General features: G+C 33.1%; 2 protein-coding genes across 3 annotated transcripts; both read left to right on the top strand.

Moving 5' to 3' along the window:
• The first annotated feature begins 11,501 nt into the window (after positions 1-11,501).
• On the top strand, positions 11,502-15,684 carry LOC107643126 (UDP-glucose 4-epimerase GEPI48). The gene is made up of 9 exons (XM_016346696.3): positions 11,502-12,213; positions 12,979-13,028; positions 13,163-13,298; positions 13,655-13,756; positions 13,879-14,106; positions 14,225-14,303; positions 14,411-14,493; positions 14,704-14,795; positions 15,204-15,684. The coding sequence occupies exons 1-9, from the start codon at positions 11,866-11,868 to the stop codon at positions 15,304-15,306; spliced, it is 1,221 nt and encodes a 406-aa protein (XP_016202182.1). The 5' UTR covers positions 11,502-11,865; the 3' UTR covers positions 15,307-15,684.
• A 518-nt stretch (positions 15,685-16,202) lies between these two features.
• LOC107643127 (dynamin-related protein 5A) lies at positions 16,203-21,271 on the top strand. 2 transcript variants are annotated; one of them, XM_016346697.3, is made up of 15 exons: positions 16,203-16,700; positions 16,803-16,910; positions 17,038-17,139; positions 17,258-17,308; positions 17,412-17,473; positions 17,628-17,718; positions 17,899-17,963; positions 18,321-18,515; positions 18,613-18,732; positions 18,982-19,052; positions 19,169-19,394; positions 19,811-19,861; positions 20,335-20,563; positions 20,678-20,817; positions 20,955-21,271. In XM_016346697.3, the coding sequence occupies exons 1-15, from the start codon at positions 16,508-16,510 to the stop codon at positions 21,081-21,083; spliced, it is 1,833 nt and encodes a 610-aa protein (XP_016202183.1). In that variant the 5' UTR covers positions 16,203-16,507; the 3' UTR covers positions 21,084-21,271. The 2 variants fall into 2 exon arrangements, 1 of the variants encoding a protein (XP_016202183.1); XR_015883193.1 differs by lacking the exon at positions 19,811-19,861 and having other exon boundaries at positions 19,169-19,415; positions 20,308-20,563.
• Positions 21,272-23,411: the final 2,140 nt, after the last annotated feature.

Raw genomic sequence — 23,411 nt, forward strand, 5'->3', positions numbered from 1 at the left:
AATGAGTAACTAAGTGCAGATAGTGCAAAAATCTACTTCTGGGCCCACTTGTTGTGTGCTTGGACTGAGCATTGAAGCTTTTTCATGCTTAGGCTGTTCCTGGAGTTAAACGCCAGCTTTGGTGCCAGTTTGGGCGTTTTACGCCAGAATTTTTAGGCTGACTTTGAACGCTGGTTTGGGCCATCAAATCTCGGGCAAATTATGAACTATTATATATTGCTGGAAAGTCCAAGATGTCTACTTTCTAACGCAATTAAGAGCGCACCAATTGAGCTTCTATAACTCCAGAAAATCCACTTCGAGTGTAGGGAGGTCAGAATCCAACAGCATCCACAGTCCTTTTTCAGCCTCTGAATCAAATTTTTGCTCAGGTCCCTCAATTTCAGCCAGAAAATACCTGAAATCACAAAAAAATACACAAACTCATAGTAAAGTCCAGAAATGTGATTTTTGAATAAAAACTAATAAAAATATAATAAAAACTAACTAAAACATACTAAAAACTATGTAAAAATAATGCCAAAAAGGGTATAAATTATCCGCTCATCACAAGCAGAGATGATGATGCAACAATAGGGGTTGAACTAGAGATTGCTACCATTGGTACTGATCGATGATTCTGGTTCGATCCTCTTGAACTAGAGACCACATTCCCAAACTTGGCCATAGTTCATGGGTTCTCACCTTGAGAAATTGGTGACGATAGTGAAATAAAACTTGCAAATCCTCGTCACTTTCTATCACAAATGAGTCGTACTTCATTCCATCATGAACAACAGAAATTGAAATTCTATAAAATAATTTCTCTACCCGTTTTATTCTATGTAGTCCCAATTTCCGTAGTATGATATTCTGAAAATTAACGAAGCTCGTAGAAGATCTGATAAAGACACTCAATGGATTCTTATTAGTAAATTTTATCCCCGCTCGCATTGTGAATTCCACTCTATTAAACACTATACATTCTGACCATATTTATATAGAAAAAATTCTTTAGTAAATTGAAATAAGTGAATTCAATTTAATAAAAATTCATGCATGTATAATGATTCGATTTACCATGGGATACCAATTTCTTTAAATTGAAACAAGCTATTTTGATTTAATACATGTAACGGACATCTTACTAAATCGAATCATATGGATTCAATTTATATGAATTCCTACTAAATCGACTCATATGAATTCGATTTACACGAGTCCAAGGTAAATCGAATTATGTTGCTTCGAGTTACATGAAATCAATGTAAATCAAATTATATTGCTTCGATTTATATGAAATTAAGGTAAATCAAATTATATTGATTCGATTTACATAGTTTTAGAAAAATTAATGTTGTACCCACGAAAGATGGATTCCGTGTGATAAAAGTATTTAAATCCTAATTTTTTTGTTGACTTTTTAATAAAATTTTCAAATTACCCCCTCTCTCTCTCTCTCTCTCTCTCTCTCTCTCTCTCTCTCTCTCTCTCTCTCTCTCTCTCTCTCTCTCTCTCTCTCTCTCTCTCTCTCTCTCTCTCTCTCTCTCTCTCTCTCTCTCTCTCTCTCTCTCTCTCTCTCTCTCTGATATACCCCATTCTTGATTCCCAATTGTAACAGTCCAATTTTGCGTCGAAACAACTTTTTACTGAAAGTACAGTGGAAGAGGCATCTCAACTAATAATAATATAATATTATTATTATATGATTATTTTACCTAGTTTAGTACAAACTGAGATAAGTTTATTAATATAATAATTGAGTCTAAAATCTACCAGTACGAATTAAGGTCGATACTTTCCGATGAACTTAACTATGCTAAGGCACTCTAATAAATCATTCATGACCGAGATAATTATATTTCTAGTATTAAATATATTAGTAAATCATATTTACTCTAATAAAATAAATACATGTGATATAATATATGTAGCTTTAGTAATTATCGACCAAATAATATTTTAATAATAAAACTATCCTTATAACTCCCATTTAAGTGCCACGACTTTATAGTAAAAGCCACATCCTCCTTAAAGAAATCACCTTCTTTATGAAAGTAGTTAAGAAAAGAAAAAGAATAGAATGTCTATGACAAAACTTCCATGATTCCCAACTTGATGTTCGGTTAACATCACAACCAAAATCGTCACTAAAATTTTAAATCGATTAAAGTGTTTCTCTCTTCCTCTTCTTTAATTTTATACCAATTTCTTTGGAGGAAATTGAGGTAGGATTATTACTTTTTTTTTCCTTTCTCCTTAATAGTTTTGGTTCTGAAGTAATGTATGAAGAAAACTTGAATTTTTTTTATTGTTTTGATTGAAAAACTAGGTAAGAAACGGGTGTTAGAAGTTCCAAAAAGGAAACCGATTTTAAACTTAAAAAAAGATAAAGGTTTAATTAAATTAACTTGTGTGAATTGTATCTTGGATGTGTAATTTATGAATTTGTTGTTTGATGACTGAAAACTTATGTTTAAGTAATTGTTTGAGGTTGATTAGTTGTTATATATATAATATAAGTCTAAAAAATTAGTATTTCTCAAGAATGTTTTAGTCGAGTCTTAGATGTCCCTGAAAAAGGTTGATTTAAGTTTATTTTAATGTTGTTCATGAGGTAGAACTGAAGGTTAAAGCCGGAAGAATGAGTGATTAAAAGTTAAGGAAAACGTTTAAAAAAAGTGTTAAGAAATAAAAGTTTAAGTTTAAAAAATTAAGGTCTAAGATTTAAGGTTTAGAGTCTAAATTTAAGGTTTAGGGTTTAAAGAATTAAAGTTTAAGGTTTAAAAAATTAAGGTTTGAGGTTTAAGGATTTAGGGTTTAAGAAATTAAAGTTTAAAGTTTAAGGGAATAAGCTTTAAGGTTTGAGAAATAGATATTGAAATAAATGATTGAGAAAAATAAAACAAATTAAATTAAAGAATTTGATTTTGAGCACAATTTTGTGAGGAAGACGAAACGTAACGCTCACTTGAGATATTGTGCATGAGACTCAGTGGGGACAGCGGTATGTAATGCCCACTTGAGACCCGATATAGTGATACGCATTTTCCACTTGAAACCGTAAGGATAGTTTCTCTATGAGGATGGCGTTACGTAATGCCAATCTTGAAAATGTTGTGGGGCTACGGGAAATCAACTAACACATGAGCTAATAGTCTGCATAGAAATAGAGATGCATCATATTTGTTTGCTGCATAACTTCTTCGATGATACTGATATGTGTGTGTTTATATTTGCCTTTGTTTATTTGAGATTTTGTGATGTTCTATAATATGTCTAGAATGGAGCGTTTTATTAGAACTAGAAGAAATAAATTATTAATCTCAAAGAAGGTAAAAAGAATACTATTATGTGAAATCCTTGCTGAAAATCCCAACTTCTCAGCCCTTATCCTCTTTTTCTCCACAGATAGAGACATGTGTCATGTTTTATAAGATGTACGAGCCATTCATTTACGAAGATTCTATTTTTGAGAGTTATTTTATCTATGTGATACCTTGTGTTAGATTTTAGATACTATGTAACATACTATTCTTGCACCTGCTAGATAGTTCTGATTTTGACCCAGATATGTCGTACGACTTTTATTTATCATGGTTATATCTGGACGGACCTGTAGACGCGTTTCATGCTCATCCAGTATGAGGTTTCACCTGAGTCCGACCTAGACAGTGTGCATATCCCTGAGCCTCCACCTGAAATAGCTACAACTCCGGAGCCATAGCCTCGACTTTCTTCCGTAGATCAGTTAGTCGCCCAATATGGACAACTAGGTGAGGCCCTCGCGCCAGCCTATGCTAATGGACCTATCCATGTGAATGGGGACGTTGACAACTCTGCTAGTAAGGAGATCCCTAGAGGAGGAGGAGGAGGATTCAGAGGAGGACACTGGATGGGCTGAGGGAGAAGTACAGCTAGCGGGCGAGTCACCTACAGACCTGTCCAATAGTGAGTGCAATCTTGGAGTCAGACTATGACGGCACCACACTTTTCATGGCATCCGGTTAGGCACGACTTGAGGAGCTTAAAAGAGTTAGTCCTACTTTGTAATGTGTGTTTGTGTGTGCGTGTGTGTGTGTGTTGGAGTCAGACCATGATAGCACCACACTTTTGATGGTTAGAGTATAGGAGGGGCTAGAGATACCTAGACGGCTAGATTAGCTTGGGTACCAGTTTAGAGGCTTTTTGGATAGGTTAGACCCTGGGATGCCAGATGTACATATATGTATGTATTATGTATCTATTATGAAGGGGTGTAATGTCCCTAAATTTGGTTAACGAGTTTGTGGATAATTATACTCTATAATATACATATACATATATATGTGTGTGTGCGCCAGCTTAGAGACTTTTTAGATGGGTCAGGCCCTGGGATGCCAGATGTACATATATGTATGTATTATGTATCTATTATGAAGGATTGTAATGTACCTGAATTTGGTTAATGAATTTGTGGATAACTGTACTCTATAATATACATATATACCTATGTGTGTGGATTGTAATTATGTATTCATTTTTTTGGTAGTATACTGTTAATTGCTTCGTATGGACTACATTGTCTTTTCAATAAAATTTCTCTTTTAAATATATATGTATATATATAATATTACTTGAAATCTGTCCACGAATTTTAACAACGACACAAGCTTATATGCTATATTAAAGTTATAAGGTAAATAAGTTAGTAACCTTTATTTCTAATATGATCATGACGTACTGGGAGTTGGGTCGTTACACCAATAATACTTAATTAGCTTATTGCCATAGAGATCCCATTTTTTATTCTCAATAATGCTTAATTAGCTTGTTGTCATAGTAACATGACTCAAAGCTACGAAACCTACAACATCATCCCCATCTCTAACAGCAACAACAACCACTGCGATCAACACCCTTTTCTCTGCTACCTGGAGGTCATCGCCTCCATTTTAGCCCTACGCTCTGTCAGCAATCTCCACCTCCTTCCCCGATGGCATCCCGACATGGACCTCCTCGACTAGCTCTCCCTTTTCTTTAGCTTCCAAAACGACAATATCTGTAACCAGTGAGATCACCTCCTCCTCCACCTCGCCAACGCTCAGATGCTTTTTTTTCCTGCTCCCGACACCACCCACCACTTCCACCCCTCTGCTCTTTCCACAAAAACTACAAATTCTAGTGCTCCTTCCACGGCAAGAAAGACCATCTCAAGATCATCAACAACCACAAAATAAAATCGACAACGACTTCCGCCTTGAGCTCATCTATGTCTCCCAAGACCACCATGTTCAAGTTTCAATTCGGTGGCTTTGGTGGTGGTCGCGTCACCCCCTCCTCTTCTGCCGATTCAAGCACCTTTTCCTTTGCGATGGCGTCGTTATTGGTTGTGCGTTACGCACTACTATCTTCTTCTAATTACAGATCTAGAATGTTTGTGTCTTAGTTGTTAGTTTGTTGGAGTGTTAATGATTATGTGAAATTGAGAATACTTTAGAAGTAATATATCTAGATCTGTTGTATTTGTTGAATATGGTGCTAAATTTTTTGTTGAATCAAAATCTGCATTGAGTTTATTTTCAATGAAAGATTGTAAATATTTAGGATATGGATATGGAGAAGAAGCCTGAGAGAGAGAGATGGAGTTGAAGTTGAAAGTAAAATTTGGCAATTTGAGAATTTTATTAAAAAATTAACAAAAATTTAAAATTTGAGTACTTTTGTTATATATAATTTAGGGTAAAGTACTAAATTGGTCCCCTAGGTTTGGGCGTAATTCTGTTTTGGTCCTTAAGGTTTAAAGTGTTCTATTTGAATCCAAAACGTTTTCATTTAGCATCAATTTAGTCCCACAGTGAGGTCAAAATTAAATAATTAACAAAATGTCCTACATAACAACAGTTCAAGAACAAAATCGATAATTTGGAGAACAAGTACAAGCTCCAGAGGCATAAAATCAACCATTGATACATCAATACATTTATTTATTATTTTTTATAATATAAATAAAATATTTTCTATAAAACTAAAGAAAATGATAAATAAATGTATTGATGCATCAATAGTTGATTTTGTGCCTCTAGAGCTTGTGGGTATAACAATTTTTTTTATTTGATAGGTACTTTTGTCAACATTTACAAAGTTTATAAGTACAAATAATTATTTTTTAAAGAGAAAGACAAAAAAATGAATGAAATAAAAAAAAATATAATGAAAATGAAATTATAGTAAATAAATAAATAAATCAATTATATTTTATATACATTAAAAATATGTTATTAAATTAATAATTAATTTAAAATATATATTAAAATATAAAATATATATTAAAAATTAATTATTAATTTTTTAAATATAAAGTATAAAAGAGACACTAACGAACGCACTATGATGAGATTCTGGGAGCTTCCCGACTTTGACTCCATGCATTCTCATCGCCATCACTTGTCAAAGTCTTCATCCTTTTCTCAAAAGTTTATAGAACAAACAAGGAAGCATAGCTCAATGTTTGTCTTTTAATTAGCAATAGTAATTGAATTATTGACTAACAAAATCGTTCTCACCCAACTTCAGACATTTTTTAACCAGCTATATATTTACGTCTTAATATCTGTGAAGTGTCATTTTAGCCCTATACGGTAAGATATTTGAAAATGAGTTTCAGATTAGAAAATAAGCACCAAGAAATTGAGATTAATTTAAATTTTTGTATTAAGTTTAGTATAAAATGAGTTATATTTTAATATTATATTTAGTTTAAAATAAATATAAAAATTATAAAATAAATTTAAAATTTTAAAAATTAAATGAAATTTTTTTTAAAAAAAAATATTATTAGAGTTTTAATTTTTATTTTATAAAATTTTAATCTTTTATATTTTTATCTTTTAGAAGTATTAAAAAATCTAAAATTTTATATTTTGAAATTAAAATTTTAATTTTAAATTATTTAATATAATACTAAATCTCAATTCTTTAATTTTAATCTCTAAAAACAAATACTACTTATATCACATAGTATTTTTAAATAATATATAAACATTATAAATATCATATAAATACTATAATAATAATAAAAAAGAGCGCACAACTTGAGGCCAAACTTTTAAAGGGTCAGTGTAAACAATTTAAAAATAATATATAAATAATCATAAAATTATTTATTTTAAAAATTTAAACTGATAGTAAAAGATAATATTAAATATTAATGGTTATATTTTTAATATTTTTTTTAATTGAGAGTCTTTTTTGGCTAATTTTTTTATTTTTAGAATTTATCAAGAATAAAATTTTTGACCTTTTGAACATAAAACTATAATACCATATCATGAAACCATTCATTTTAAAATTTTAAATCGATAGAAGAAGACAACATTAATGGTTATATCTCTAACATAAATAAATAATTTTATGTTTAATGTTTTAATTATAAATTATTTATAAAAAATTATAAATAGTTTTTTATTATAGAAAAAATGACCATTTTTAATTTTTTCATAAAAAAGTAACTTTAAAAAAAATTATAAGTTAGTTTTTAAATGGTTTAATTATTCTGTCGGTCTCTATTATTTCACTGAATTTTCAATTAAGTATCTATACTTTTTTTTAATTGAGTTCTTATACCATATCAGATTTTATAAACAAAAATGTTGAAATTAACGGAATATTCCGTTAAACAAAACGAATATCCGTAATACTTGATTAAATATCTTATATAGTTTAATAGAATATTCTGTTAATTTTAATATTTTTGTCATGTTAAAGACTTAGTTACAAAATCTGATATAGTATAGGGACCTAATTAAAGAGAAAAAAAAATATAGGACCTAATTAAAATTTTGTTAAAATTATAAGAGTTAATACTCAAGTTCATCCCTAAATTTGCACACGAGACTCAATTTAGTCATTGAAATTTTAATTGATTTTCTTTAGTCTTCAAACTTTGCAAACATGACTTACATTAGTCCCTAGGAAAATTTCTAGCATAAAAACGTTAATGAAACATTGATATGGACAACCCAATACCATGCTGGAACTTGTAAAATGCCGCTGTTTTAATTTTGGCACACAAATAGCTCAAAAACAACGTCAAATCACTTATTTTAGGAGGAAAAGTTTCAAGAAATACCACTTACGATGTTTTTTTTGAGATATTTGATTTCCAAAATAAAAATAACGTTGTTTTATAGAGTTCAACATGGCATTCGACTGTCTATGTCAGCGTTCTGTTATGTTTGTGCGTCGAAAATTATTCTTAGGACTAAAATAAGTCACATTCGCAATGTTTGAGAGCTAAACAGAGGCAATTGAAACTTCAAGAACTAAATTAAGGTTCGTATATAAGTTGAGGGACCAAATTGAATATTATCTCAAATTATAAAGACCGATAGAGTAATTAAACTTTTTAAATATTATACTAAACATTAATATTATAATTTTTCATAAGTTAAAATTTAAAAAAAAATTACTTATAAATTTATCAAAATTAATCCTAAATATCGGAAATATAAGTGAAATTTATTAAAATATTGAGGTTTTCGGTTAAATTTCGCAAATATGAGATTTGTTATGAAAAATAGAAAATCTTGACGGGTGTTTTTTTTTTTAATTTAAAATCATGACTCTTGATTTCATATATTTGAATTTTCTTTTTTTTTTTCCCTTTAATAAACAAAAACCATTACCAACGATTATGCATATTGAAGGCTGATTTAATTTGTACGGAAATCGTAAATCACGTTTTGGCAAATCATTAATAATGATTTCTCTTATACTTGCCAACATTTTTCTGTATTGTACATTTCTAAGCTAATATTATAATTGGAGTATTATCCCAATCTATAATCATAAGAAAAATAATTAAAAAATATTAGATTTTTTTTTGTTATTTATTATATCTTTTAATTTGATAAATTAAAAATTAATTTATCACAAATTTATTAATAAATTACTACATACATAAAATATTAGACGATAAATTATTTTTTAAATTAAATCCAATTATTTTTTTTCCTGTCTTATATCACATCTCTTTTTCTCGTCCTCATTCTTCAATTAAAATTCTTAGCTATTATTTTTTAAGTTATTAAATCAATTTGATTAAATTTAATTATTAAAATAACTTGATCTCATGTATTATCATTGAAATAAGAGTATATATCCATTTTGGTCCTCAAAGAATTTTAAATTGGATACTTTAGTCTCCAACTAAAATTAATTACTCGATTGGTCTCTAACAATTAATTCCGTCAGTCACTTAGGTCCTTTATTCCGTTAATTCTAACGGAAGACAAAATAGTCCCTAACAACTCTAACAGGGGGACAAAATGGTCCCTGACAACTCTAACAAGGGACAAAATGATCTCTGACCCCTTTTTTCAAAAACGACACTGTTCTTCCCCAATTTTTATCATATCTCGCATAATCTTAATATTCATACTCTCCTTCTTCACCTTCACGTTCTTCTTTTCCATCTTTTCCTTCCTCCTCTTTAGCTCCAAAATTAAGCTATGGTGTAATTGTCACACGTATCACACTACCTCAACATGTCATGGACCACATACTTCCTAAATCTTTGTTATTGGTACATCCACCTCCTCTGCACTTCACCCACCAAAAGCATCCACTTTCACGTCTTCGATAACATCATCTCCAACCCGAACACGTCCAAGACATCTTCAAGACCAAGTTCCACAACTATTCCAAGGGCACGCCTTTCTCCACTCTCCAGCAAGCAATATAGATTGTTAGACATTAGGACACCATGAGAAGATTCTCCTTCGACATCATATGCAAATTCTCATTTGAAATAGACACCGAGTACTTCATTCCTTCTTTTCCAGAGTCCAAGTTGGCAGACAGCTTCGACCTCGCATCCAAGCTATCAGTACAATGAGCAATGTCGCCGTTGCCGCTCATATGGAAACTAAAGCGATTACTGAACATTGGTTCGGAGAAGAAGCTGAAGGAAGCGATCAGAGTGGTGGACAATGTGGTCATGGAGATGATAGGGAAGAGGAAGAGGGAGATGACAACGACGACGACGAGTCTTAACAAATTAGACTTGCTGTCTAGATTCACGGGATCTATCGAAGAGGATAACTAGTTGAGAGACATAGGCATTAGTTTTCTGAGTATGAATTGGTTGAGAACAAGTTGAGGATTTTTTCTTGTGAACATTAAATTTATAGAGTGTGCATTGTGTAGTTTGAAATTACAGTGTTAAACTGCTAGTGTTGTGCGAGATATGATGGAAATTGGGAGAGAACAGTGTCATTTCCGAACAGAGAAGATCAGGGACCATTTTGTCCCTTGTTAGAGTTGTCAGGGATTATTTTGTCCTCCGTTAAAGTTAATGGAGTAAAGGACCCAAGTGACTTACGAAATTAATTGTTAGAGACCAATCGAGTAATTAATTTTAGTTGGAGACTAAAGTGTCCAATTTAAAATTTTTTGATAACCAAAATAGGTATATCAAACACTACATATTTTCCCTTTAGGAAATGTGTTTGGCTTTTTAAAATAAATCTATGTTTTCAAATAGTAGAAAAACAATATCAATATATTTTGTTTCAATTATTAGTACTCACAAATTCAAATATTAATTTTATCTCTAATATTTAAAATATTTTATTTTTGTCTCAAATATTCTATTTCGTCTTATTTTAATTTTTTGGTCAAAATTAAATTTTTTTATTTCAAAAATATTCTTTTTTTTATTAGATTTTTTTTTATAAATAGCAATAAAAATCGTAATTATAATAATTATGATGATGATTATAGTGATTTGAGAGTGAAAATAATAGAATAATAAAAAAAATAAAAAAAATAATATTTTTGAAAAAAATTTAATTTTGACAAAAAAAACTAAGAAAAAGATGAAATCAATATATTTGAGACAAAAATATGATATTTTAAATATTATGGATAAAATTAAAATTTAGTTCAAATATTAAAGACTAAAATAATATTTTATTTATTTTTTCCATTGCTTATCTTTTTATTTATTTCTGAAAATACAGAAAAATTAATTATTTTTATACTCTTATATTTTACATAATGAATGTGTTAAAACTTAAAAGACATAAATAGATGATTGTAATTACTTTCACTTAAAATTATAATTAATTTATTTATATCTAAGAAATCCTGATAACTCATATATAAGAACCATCTTTTTATACGAAGCATCTACAATATATAATCTTATATGAGAAAGTCTAGGAGCCAGCAATTTTTGTCTTTTGTGGCCAGTATTTAATCATCAAAAAAAAAGTAAATGATCTTTCACCATTAAATATAATCCCATACCATTAAAAATATTATTGATGACCAATTGATGGTTACAAAACACGCCGCTTAACACTCCTCATCTTATAATTTCAGCGAGTAAAAAACACACAGTCCGGAACTAAGTTTTACAGTAAAAACAAAATAAAATAAAATATAAACAATGAAGGAGAAGAAAAGTAAAAAACACCATAGACCAGTCCAGCAAAACAGGCCTACCATAAGTGTGGAACCGTCCTACCAAATTATAATTTTTTAACGACTCAATCAGTCAATGAAAACTGTTTCCCAAAGAAACCAAAAGGAAAAGGAAAAGAAAAGAAAAGAAAACTACTACTAATAAGAAGAGAGGGGAATGAATGAATGAAGGACAGATTGACAGCAATAGAAAGGTGGCCGCAGAAAGGAAAGAGCGAAGACACGGGAATCGTACATACTGGAAAGCCACGTGGCTGATCTGTTTCCCCCCCTCCCTTCCTTCTTCCCCCTCCATAAATATATTCGCATCAAAATTTGCATTCCCATTCCCAAATTAATTTTACATAACCTCTCCCACTATAACCATCTCTTTCGCGTCACAGAATTCTCGCTTCCTTACTTACTTCCAAAAACAACATGGCTTCTCGCGTCAGCATCAACTTCCCTTCTTCTACTCCACCTTCCTCCCCTTATTTAAATCCCTTTCGTTCTTCTCATAACAACCTTCCTTCTAATAATACTCAGTCATTTTCTTCCCACTCTTCTTCGTCTCTCAACTCCTCTTTAACTACCTCTAATATGGCTCCTAAAACTGTCCTCGTTACCGGCGGTGCCGGTTACATCGGCAGCCACACCGTCCTTCAGCTCCTTCTCGGCGGCTTCAGGACCGTCGTTGTTGATAACTTGGATAATTCTTCCGAAGTTGCCATCCACAGAGTCAAGGAGCTCGCCGGTGAATTCGCTGGCAACCTCATCTTTCACCAGGTCGGTCCTACTTAATTTAGATATGCTTATTTTTCTCTTGAAGAATCCTTATATAGCTTTTACCGATTTGTGCTTGCTGTTTTAGTATTTTATTTTTGTTAATTTCTGTCATTGGATTCGATTTGAGCTGTGTTTTTATGATTGCGGTGGGTCCGAAAACAGCAAAAGTTTTGTGTTTTTGTTTTTACTCTTTTTTTCTCTCTGTGACATTGTTGCGTCTAAACAAGACGCCGACAGGGTAAAGTTTAGCTGTGTTTTTTAGAGTAACGGATTAGGTGCTCTCGGTTTCAATTTTCAAACTCAACTTACAAGTTCATGATGTACTATTTATTTGATTTGATGGCGAATCGGCTGGTATATTATGTTCTTTAGATCCAATCTTGTTCTAGTAGTACTTTCTATGTATGGTGTCAAATTTGATCCACAAGTTACATCTTTATGTACATAATTCACAATTCATAATTCATTTGTTGATGTAACCTGTCTTGCCTTTTTTAAATCCAAAATTCAACTCAATCGTGACGATTTCTTGGGAACTCGAGACTTTCTTTGGGCGTTAAAAAACTAGTGGTTTCCTTATTTATGAAGTTTGGTTATCAGGGCTGTAGCTTGATTCTACTTTGCATGTGTCATTACTAGGTAAACAACTTAAAACATACATGCTAAGCACTTTTTAATCATGAGATTATGTGTCTTATTGAGCATATTTGAAATCACTTTATTGATAGGGATTGACTTGTTTTCATTATGTTTTAATCACTGCAGACTGACCTCAGAGACAGAGCTGCACTTGAGCAAATATTTGCTTCCACAAAGTAAGGATTATGGCACAAGTTTCAGTGATAACAATTATAATTTATATGCCCCTCCTTGTTGGTGCTTAATGTTCGGTTATAGTTGTGCTTGATCTTTGAAATAACCGTTCTTATCTTTTTATCATTTTATGTAGGTTTGATGCTGTGATACATTTTGCTGGACTGAAAGCAGTAGGTGAAAGTGTGCAGAAACCGTTACTGTATTATAACAACAACTTGATTGGGACAATCACTCTGTTGGAAGTGATGGCTGCTCATGGATGCAAGAAGGTAAATTCATCGTTGTTTTTGGTCCTGCTTGACAGTCTTCATCTGCATGGAATGAATATTATCAACAGTGTCAGATACTGTAATGCATTATGTTTCTAGTTCCTTCTTACTGCTTGGAGTATAATTTGTATGGCCTATTGAATTTCCTGAATATTGCTTGTATAATATTCAAATTTCAGTTAAGTACTTAAACTACATCTGTGGAGGAATATTTTTGAGAACATTGTCAAACACTCGTGTGACTTTTCTGTTGCTTTTTTCTTCTGTGCTGCTAGTTTTTCCCTCCTCTAAAATGATGATACATAGTTGTAATTATGCTTATTTAACTGATTTGTTATTTATTTGAATGATTCCAGCTTGTGTTCTCATCTTCAGCCACCGTATATGGTTGGCCAAAGGAGGTTCCATGTACGGAAGAGTTCCCTCTGTCAGCAATGAATCCATATGGACGAACTAAGGTGTTTTGATATGGATCCCTACGTAGTTGCCATAGTGCTGGTTCTCATGTAAAATGAATGTCATATTCATATGGGTGATCCGTTTCTTATCTGTCTTAAACGATTAAGTTGCTGTCTTTCAGCTTACCATTGAAGAAATTTGTCGTGATGTTTACCATTCTGAGCAAGACTGGAAAATAATATTGTTGAGATACTTCAACCCAGTGGGCGCACATCCTAGTGGTCATATTGGGGAGGATCCTCGTGGAATTCCAAACAATCTGATGCCATTTGTTCAGCAAGTAGCAGTTGGCAGGCGGCCTGCACTAACAGTCTTTGGAACTGATTATAATACCGTTGACGGCACTGGGGTATGTTCTCATTGGTTGTTAAGTTCTCTCCATCTCTGTTGGGTGCGCAAATTATTTCCAGTTTTGAAGATCTATTTTTTTATTTAGTCACCGAAGTTGGCTCTTGTGTATTTCTCAGGTTCGTGATTACATTCATGTTGTCGATTTAGCAGACGGGCACATTGCCGCATTGCTTAAACTGGATGAACCTAATATAGGTATTATTTGAAATATCATCTAGTTTGCTCAAGTTTTGATGGACTCTCAAGGAAGTCGCAATGTGTTAAAATTATAGGGCATTGATATTTATGGTGTGTGCATACAGGCTGTGAGGTTTATAACTTGGGCACTGGAAAGGGGACATCAGTGCTGGAGATGGTTAAAGCTTTTGAAAAAGCCTCTGGAAAGGTAATAGACTTACTGCTATTTATGGTCTGGTGATCTGGTATCTGTTTGCTATATACTTCTTGCTGTCAACCTTGGTGTTATTTGCATAGCAATCCTGAGTCTTTTTTCTCATGGGGAGTTTAGAACTTTTCAGAGAGATATTCATGTAAATTCAGTGTAGTTATACAGATGTAACATTGGTACTCAACTATGATTATATATTTGTTTCAGAAAATTCCACTTGTGATGGCTGGCCGAAGAGCTGGGGATGCTGAAATTGTTTATGCATCAACAGAGAAAGCAGAAAGAGAACTTAAGTGGAAGTAAGTGCTCGTTTGCTTTCTTGCGAATAGCTTAGTGAAACATGTTATCCTATTTGCCGATTTTTCTTTCTTCTTTTGCCATTATGTCTATTTGTAGTCAATCTGTATATGATATATGATGATGTTTCAAAAAATGGTGAGACAAAATTTGGAGGAATAATTTTTCCTAGAGTGAACATTAATATGCTGTGCTTGATAGGCATTCTCCTCCTGAGTATCCTGGCTAATGTGGCTATACTATGTGAAATTACATCAAATAATTTTCTTCATTCCTTTTTGGGTGCTGAAACGTTCTCACATACGAGATCTGTTTCTTCAAGTCTGCAACTATTATGGAGAATTAGGGAACATAGACAGATCTGTTTAGTGTAAGCTTTTGGCTTACAAATTTATCTATCTTGTTGGCAGGGCAAAATACGGCGTTGAGGAGATGTGCCGTGACCAATGGAATTGGGCTAGCAAAAACCCTTATGGCTATGGATCTGAAGATTCTAAAGACACTACTGATTAGCTTTGATAGCCGTTAGACAAATATGTTCTTTTGTGAACACGACCACACTATAGGTCTTGTAATTTAGTTCTCCATAGTTTGTAATTTTTCACTCTCTCCATAGTATTTTTTAAGTGGTATAGTGGTTCTGTTGTTTTGATTCATAGTTAAATGGTAAATAAGTAGTGGTTTTATAGTGCTGTAATTTTAAAGTTCCATAGGTTCCCCAACATCACAGGTTATTGTTATTATAGTACTTGGGCTGTCTGATGTTCATGTTGAACATGACAGCGCCCTGTTTTGTAAAGTAATACATATTTCATTTAGAGTATGACTAACAGGTTATTTCACCTAATTAGTCAGACTGGCGGTAATAATAATATATCAAATTTTGCATTAGTTCTCTCGTGTTTGTGTATATTCTGTCAATATTCCTGCTGTGCTAAAGCTCCATAGCTTCGAGGTTCGAGCCACGGGAATTATTGCTGAAAAAATTGTACTTAAAAATAGAGCAGCGTTTTAAATAATTATTATAGTTCTAGACTTCTAGTTTATAATTATTAGCAAACCAACTTTTATTATTAAATAGTTAAATATGATGAAAATATGGTATTGAGACGGAGAATCTCAATTTCCACACACACGAAAACAGTGGTGCGTGAGCAAGGTGGGAGTAAATACAAGCCCCACACCACCCACACCTAAAAAGTGGGCAATTCAAATTCACAATCATCGCATGATAACATTCGAATTCGAAAATTGGAAGTTCAGTTTGGGGGAAGAAAGAAACAAAAATCTCTATAACGACTATGTGAAATGGCAAATGGCATTTTAGTGGGCAACGTAAATCCATCGCAATCCAAACTGCCATTTGTCACTTATATATACATGGTGCCAATTGTCCAATTGTATTGTTAAAAAGGTTAAAAGTAACAGCGTTATCTCTTGGAAATTTTGATTGGATTTCTCATTTCTTACATAATGATTAAGAAAGATGAAGGGTGAAAACTGAAAAACACTAATTTTGAAGATAGGTGAAAGTCTCCCCAACGGTCCACAAAATTACTCGTGAGACGAAAATATCGCGAGTTGAAGACTTGGAGACTTAAGTATATACCGTTGTTTTATTACAATAACACGCACGCATCCATCATCCTCTCTGGAAGCTGAACTGAAACCACGCAGTATAGTTGATAACCCACAGAATTGAGAATTGAAGTAAATGGAGAACCTAATATCTTTGGTGAACAAAATACAGAGAGCATGCACCGCTTTAGGTGACTACGGCGAAGCTACTGCCCTCCCTACTCTCTGGGACTCTCTTCCCGCCATCGCGGTCGTCGGTGGCCAGAGCTCCGGGAAGTCCTCTGTCTTAGAGAGCATTGTTGGCAAGGATTTCTTACCCAGAGGATCCGGTAATTTTTGCTGCTTACTAGTTACATTAGTTAGTTAGTTAGTTAGTTGCAACTGTCATGTTATGGAACTGAAGTGCTGCAAGGTGATTTTCGGCTTTGCAGGGATCGTTACTCGGCGACCGCTTGTGTTGCAGCTGCACAAAGGTGAAGAGGGAAGCAAAGAGTACGCTGAGTTTCTTCATCTTCCCAGGAAGAGGTTCACTGATTTCGGTATTTTCCTCAATTTCTATCACTTTTCTTCATTCTTTATATCTTGTTGCTTCCAATTTTGTTTTACCTGTTTCTGCATGCGTCTATTTTATGATGAATTGAAATTCATCATCTTAAATGCGTGTAGCTGCTGTGAGGAAGGAGATTCAAGATGAAACTGATAGGGAGACTGGAAAAACTAAACAGATTTCAAGCGTACCAATTCATCTTAGTATATATTCTCCCTATGGTATGTCTCTAGTTTCATTTTCCTATTCAGTTAGTTCGTGATTCCTTTAGACTATCCTATGTAGTGCATCAAGAAGCTAGAATTTGAAATTCATGTCGGGCTGTTGAATCTTTTGCAGTTGTTAACTTGACACTCATCGATCTTCCTGGCCTTACAAAGGTAGCTGTAGGTAAGAAAACAGAATTGTAATGAGTTTATTGTCCTTGTGGGATTTTTATTGTTATGGAAACTGTGGGTAACAAGATGCTAACTGATGATTTTGGAAAACACAGAGGGTCAACCAGATAGTATTGTGCAAGACATTGAGAATATGGTTCGCTCTTACATCGAGAAGGTTGGCTTTCTATTCGATTTGATTGACAAGGAAAATGCCTGTAAAAATATATATGAATTCTGAATTCTGAAGTAACTAGTTTCATGCTTTAATTGATTACTAGTTTCTACAACTGGTAACAGTCCGATATAATGAATTTGACTTTATTTTGCAGCCAAACTGTATAATTTTGGCTATTTCACCAGCCAATCAAGATCTTGCAACATCCGATGCAATCAAAATTTCCCGTGAAGTGGATCCCACTGGTAATTTATTATTTTATTTTCTTTTCTTTAGGCTTCAATTACTCCTCTTTTTCCCTCCATTTAATGTATTTTCTCTTCAATTTCACCCAGATTCTAACGTTCGAACTATATGTTTGATTCGAACAGTTTGAAGTAAACAAACTCTTTGTGTTCTAATTCAAATTTTCCCCAACCTTTCAGGAGAAAGGACATTTGGTGTGTTGACCAAGATTGATCTGATGGATAAGGGTACTGATGCTGTTGAGGTATGTCGGTCAACTTTTTGTTCTAATTGGGCAACATGGAATGATATGATGTAATTCTTTATAAAGTATTAAAAAAATCAAAGCTACTCACAAATTTACACAAAATTGTTTCGTGCTACCATGTTATTACTGAAATCTTGAAGTTGAAGACCTCCCTTCTACTTATTTCCTTTTGTCCAAACTCAGCTATTGGTTATCCGAGTCTGAGGTGCAAAAGCAGTAATTCTTGATAGCTCAAATGGAATTGGAACCTTCTGGTGGATGGCACTTCTCACACTCAGCAATAGTTGTGTGCATTTATCTTCTAAAAGAATATGATGATATTCCTTACTTTTTTGACGGTTTCCCTATCCTCAGATGCTGGAGGGCAGAGCTTTTAGGTTGAAGTATCCCTGGATTGGTGTTGTCAACAGATCACAAGCAGATATTAACAAGAATGTTGACATGATTGCTGCTAGGCGTAGAGAACGTGAATACTTTTCTAGTACCCCTGAATACAAACATCTTGCTCACAGAATGGGTTCTGAGTATCTTGCAAAAGTGCTTTCAAAGGTACCTTACTGAACATCAATTGGCACCTTATATTTTTGAGTAATTTCTGTTTCATTGATTTCTAATGATCAAATCTCATTGCTTTGATAAATCTCAGCATTTGGAAGCAGTGATCAAGTCCAAAATTCCAGGCATTCAATCTCTTATTAGTAAAACCATTGCTGAACTTGAAGCTGAATTGAGCCGTTTGGGAAAGCCTATTGCAGCTGATGACGGGGTAATTTTGCTCCTCCTAGCTCACACATAATCTTTGGTTATTTATACATGTCTAGTTCTGAAGAAGAAACATATTTTTACTCTCTTGATTAACTTTTTTTATGTGGTTAATGAGTGAAATCTCCATTCCATCTGTTCATCCATTGATTCTGATGTGCTGATTTATGATATCTACGGTGATGTGAAAATGGTATAACCTCAGCTCTCCATTTTGAAGAATCTCTAATAATTGATTGCACATTGCATGCAGGGAAAGTTGTATGCAATCATGGAAATATGCCGCTCATTTGATCAAATATTTAAAGAGCATCTTGATGGCGTGTATGTGTTATATTTTTGTGTTTGTTCTAATATTTCACTGCTCTGTTCCTTCCATTGTGCTATTATCCTTGTTCTGTTCATTTCTCTAACTTCAATATTTTGTCAATCTGTTATAGGCGGCCTGGAGGGGATAGAATTTACAATGTCTTTGACAATCAGCTCCCTGCTGCTTTAAAAAGGTTGCAGTTTGATAAGCAGCTATCAATGGAAAATATAAAGAAACTCATTACGGAAGCTGATGGATATCAACCTCATCTAATAGCTCCCGAACAAGGATACCGTCGCCTCATTGAATCTTCTTTAATTACTATCAAGGGACCAGCTGAGGCAGCTGTAGACGCGGTATGAATAAAATGGAGAATGGTGATAATATAAATTATTGTGGCATGCTCATCATCCCCGGTCACAATTACTCTCGTCCTTTTGCAGTTTGATGCAGAGGAAGTGACATAAATCCTGTTTTATCATTTATTATTTGCAGTTATGTGTATCTCTTTCAGTTTTGAACTACAGTGAGATTATTTTTCAAACTTTTATATTGGAATTACTAGTTTCTCTATCATTGCTAAGAAATCATTCATTCATTCCTGCAAAAATAATTATTGTCAGCAATTAAAAGTATTGGTAGCAATGGGATTTCATTTATGGGTGAAAGTATGAGATCGGATAAGATGGTTGGTTTATATGTGCAAGTCTTCATATGTTCTGTTTCTCTTGTTTCATATTTATTGATTTGCCATTTAAATGTGTGCTTCCAGGTTCATTCCCTTTTAAAAGACCTTGTTCACAAATCTATTAGTGAGACTCTGGTATGTTCTTGATAATGCAAAATTTTTATGCTTCTACTTTATTTCTTGCTGCTTTTGTTTATTTATGCTTAATAGGTTTGGCACTTCATGCTGGTTCTATGATATTGCCAGGTTTAATTTATCAACAAGGTTCTTCTTGCAATAATTACTAAAATACTTGTCTTCGATATTGAGGTTATTGTTAGGGACTTCAGTATTATCGGGTGCCCAAAATTGATTCCCCCCCGGCCAAAGAAAAAAAAACCCTAATAGCTAGCTTTTAAGGTGTAATTTCTGGCATAGGTACTTAACAGTTTAAAAAACTTTTGGAGTTTTGAGGGAGTTCTTTTGGTCAAGTAATTATGATGCTGTTTTTTTTTGCTGATTAATCTTCCCAAACTAAGAGCTGTATCTCTTTCTTTTGTCCATTCATTGAATCATCTGGGGTTCCCACTCAAATCTCTCAGCTGACTTTATATGTTGGTTCGGCACAGGACTTGAAGCAATATCCTAGTCTCCGCGCTGAGGTGGGGAATGCAGCTATTGATTCCCTAGAAAAAATGAGGGATGAAAGCAAGAAAGCAACACTACAGCTCGTTGATATGGAGTGTGGCTATTTGACTGTTGATTTCTTTCGAAAGCTTCCTCAAGATATTGATAAGGGTGGCAATCCTACACACTCAATCTTTGATAGATATAATGATTCATACCTGAGGCGAATCGGTAAGTTCTAGACTTGGACTCAAAAAAATTCGTTTTTGCTTGGTGAATATGACATGTCCATCTTCAGTTTGTTGAAAATGAAGTTAACTGCTGAAACTCACCGTATATAAACAGGGAGCAATGTTTTGTCCTACGTTGGCATGGTTTGTGCGACTCTACGGCATTTGATTCCCAAGTCAATTGTCCATTGTCAAGTGCGAGAAGCCAAACGAAGCCTACTTGATCACTTCTTCACCGAGCTAGGCAAGATTGAGGCGAGAACAAATCTCTTTTCCATTGTTATATTTTATATTTTGCTTGGTTTTCATTTTGTTTTGTATGTTTCAAAAATTTAAGCATTGAGTCATTGATGAAAAAGGCTGCATAAATGAATACTTTCTTTTTAATGTAGCCTAAGCGTCTGTCTTCATTGCTGAATGAGGATCCTGCAGTCATGGAAAGAAGAAGTGCCCTCAGAAAGAGGCTTGAGTTATACCGAAGTGCACAAGCGGAAATTGATTCAGTTGCTTGGTCCAAGTAGATGTCAGATGTGTATGGATGTGTATATAATATGTATATGTATATGTTCGAGTATAGTACTTCTTCAAGTTTGTTCTTGACTCTTTCAGACATCTCTTACTTGTTCTTTTGGGCTTCGAATTGTCCTTAAAATTTCCCATGAATTGTATTGTGACTTTATATTTCATTAATGCAAGTGGTTTAACATTCTATTCTTTTTTATTAGTTTTTAACTTTTATTGACTTTTGAAAGGGGGAAAAAAGATAAGAGGAGTTTGGTTGGGACTTGGATACGTGAAGAAGGATAAAGGGATAAAACATAAAAGAACCGAATAGTCAATATTTAAATCAAAAGTGTTACGATAAGTATGAATGTCCATTAACTTAATGTTGGGCTGTGCAATATTAAATATATGCGGTGCTTTGTTTTCCTATGGTAGACTTCATATTAATGAAGTTTGAAAAGGAGAATGTTGGACAAGTATAAATAGGGCATGGGTTTGTGATTATACGTACACAAGCAAGTAATAATAAAATCACTTCTCTCTTTATGTTGCAATCAAATACTCTTCTCTTTATATTTCTACTACAATTCTTTCTCTTCTTTTATTTTATTAGTATTCTGAATTCTCTTTTCTATTACTATTTACATATAATATTAATAGCAATATTAATCATCTTTATTATATTGAGATAGTAATAATAAACATATGCAATTCTCTCTCTCTTTATTTTTAATACTTCTTTCTATCTTTGTATATATATACACATTACAACATATAATATTATTATATATATATATATAAATTATTATTGAGCTAATTATTTTAATACTAGAGTCTTCTATTTATACATCTCTATTATATATATCTTTTATTTCACAACACGTTATCAGCACGAGACTCTGATCAAATTTTTAGGAAGACTCAGGTAACAAATTTTCATTATGTCGAAGCTCTCTCATCTTGAATTCAATGCTCTTGATATATCTGGAAACAATTATTTATCATGGATACTAGATGCTAAAATCCATCTTGATTCAATGGATCTTGGAGATACCATTAAGGCTGAAAATAATGCATCCCAGAAGGATAAAGCCAAAGCTATGATTTTTCCGTCGTCATCTTAACGAAGGATTGAAAAATGAATATCTTACATTAAAAGATCCTGCAGATCTTTGGAAAGACCTTGAAGAAATGTATAATCATCAGAAAACGGTGATACTTCCTCAGGCCCGATATGAATGGACGCATTTGCGTTTACAAGATTTTAAATCTATAAATGAATATAATTCTGCAATGTTTCGAATCACCTCACGAATGAAATTGTGTGGGAAAAAAATAACTGATCATGATATGTTGGAGAAAACTTTCTCAACCTTCCATGCCTCGAATGTGCTCCTGCAGCAGCAGTATCGAGAGAAAGGGTTTAAGAAATATTCTGAGTTAATTTCTTGCTTTCTTGTTGCCGAACGCAACAATGAGTTATTATTGAAAAATCATGAAGCGCGCCCAGCTGGCGCCGCCCCATTTCCTGAAGTAAATGCGGCAAATCGTTACCCCAGAAGAGGTAAATGGCAAGCTTTTAATAACAAGAAAAATTATGGAAGGAAAAAGAATTATGTTTAAAAGAGAGGATCTCACCAGAAGTGGGATAGAGAAAGAAATATCGGGCAGAGTAAATCAACAGAGGATAAGTGTTTTCGTTGTGGTGGAAAGAGCCATTGGTCTCGTACCTGTCGTACCCCAAGGCACCTAGTTGATCTTTACCAGGCATCTTTGAAAAAGGACGATAAGGGAAAAGAGTCGAATTTCTTTTCAAATGATGCAGAAAATTCCACCACTCATTATGATCTGATTTCTTTGAGGACCCTGAAGGAAATATTGGCCATTTGATCAATGATGGAATAGTTTAATATGTGAAATTGTGAAGTATCTATGTAAATAAATAATGTAAAAAAAAATTTATTGTTAAGTTTTATTTTCTATGTATTTAAGTTTCAAATGTGATGTACATAAATAATGAAATATTAATGTTTATGAATTTTGAAATTATTAAATGTGTCAAATTTTAAAATAAAATTTTAGTATATGACATTATTTTATGTACAGTATTTCTTAAAAAAATAATTCTGATCAAGTATTCAATTTATCTGTGCATACTACTCATTTTATTATTATTTGTTTTTGAAGAGAATGGCAAGGATATGTAATGAAGATGTATGCCTTGCGGATAGTGCAAGTTCGCACACTATTCTCAAAAGTGATATATATTTTACCCATCTTGTGCCAAAAGAGGAATATGTTAATACTATTATTGGCTCAGGCAATGTGATAGAAGGCTCCGGAAG

The sequence above is a fragment of the Arachis ipaensis genome, chromosome B5, assembly GCF_059453495.1.
Source record: "Arachis ipaensis isolate K30076 ecotype BB chromosome B5, ASM5945349v1, whole genome shotgun sequence".
Taxonomy (NCBI): domain Eukaryota; kingdom Viridiplantae; phylum Streptophyta; class Magnoliopsida; order Fabales; family Fabaceae; genus Arachis; species Arachis ipaensis.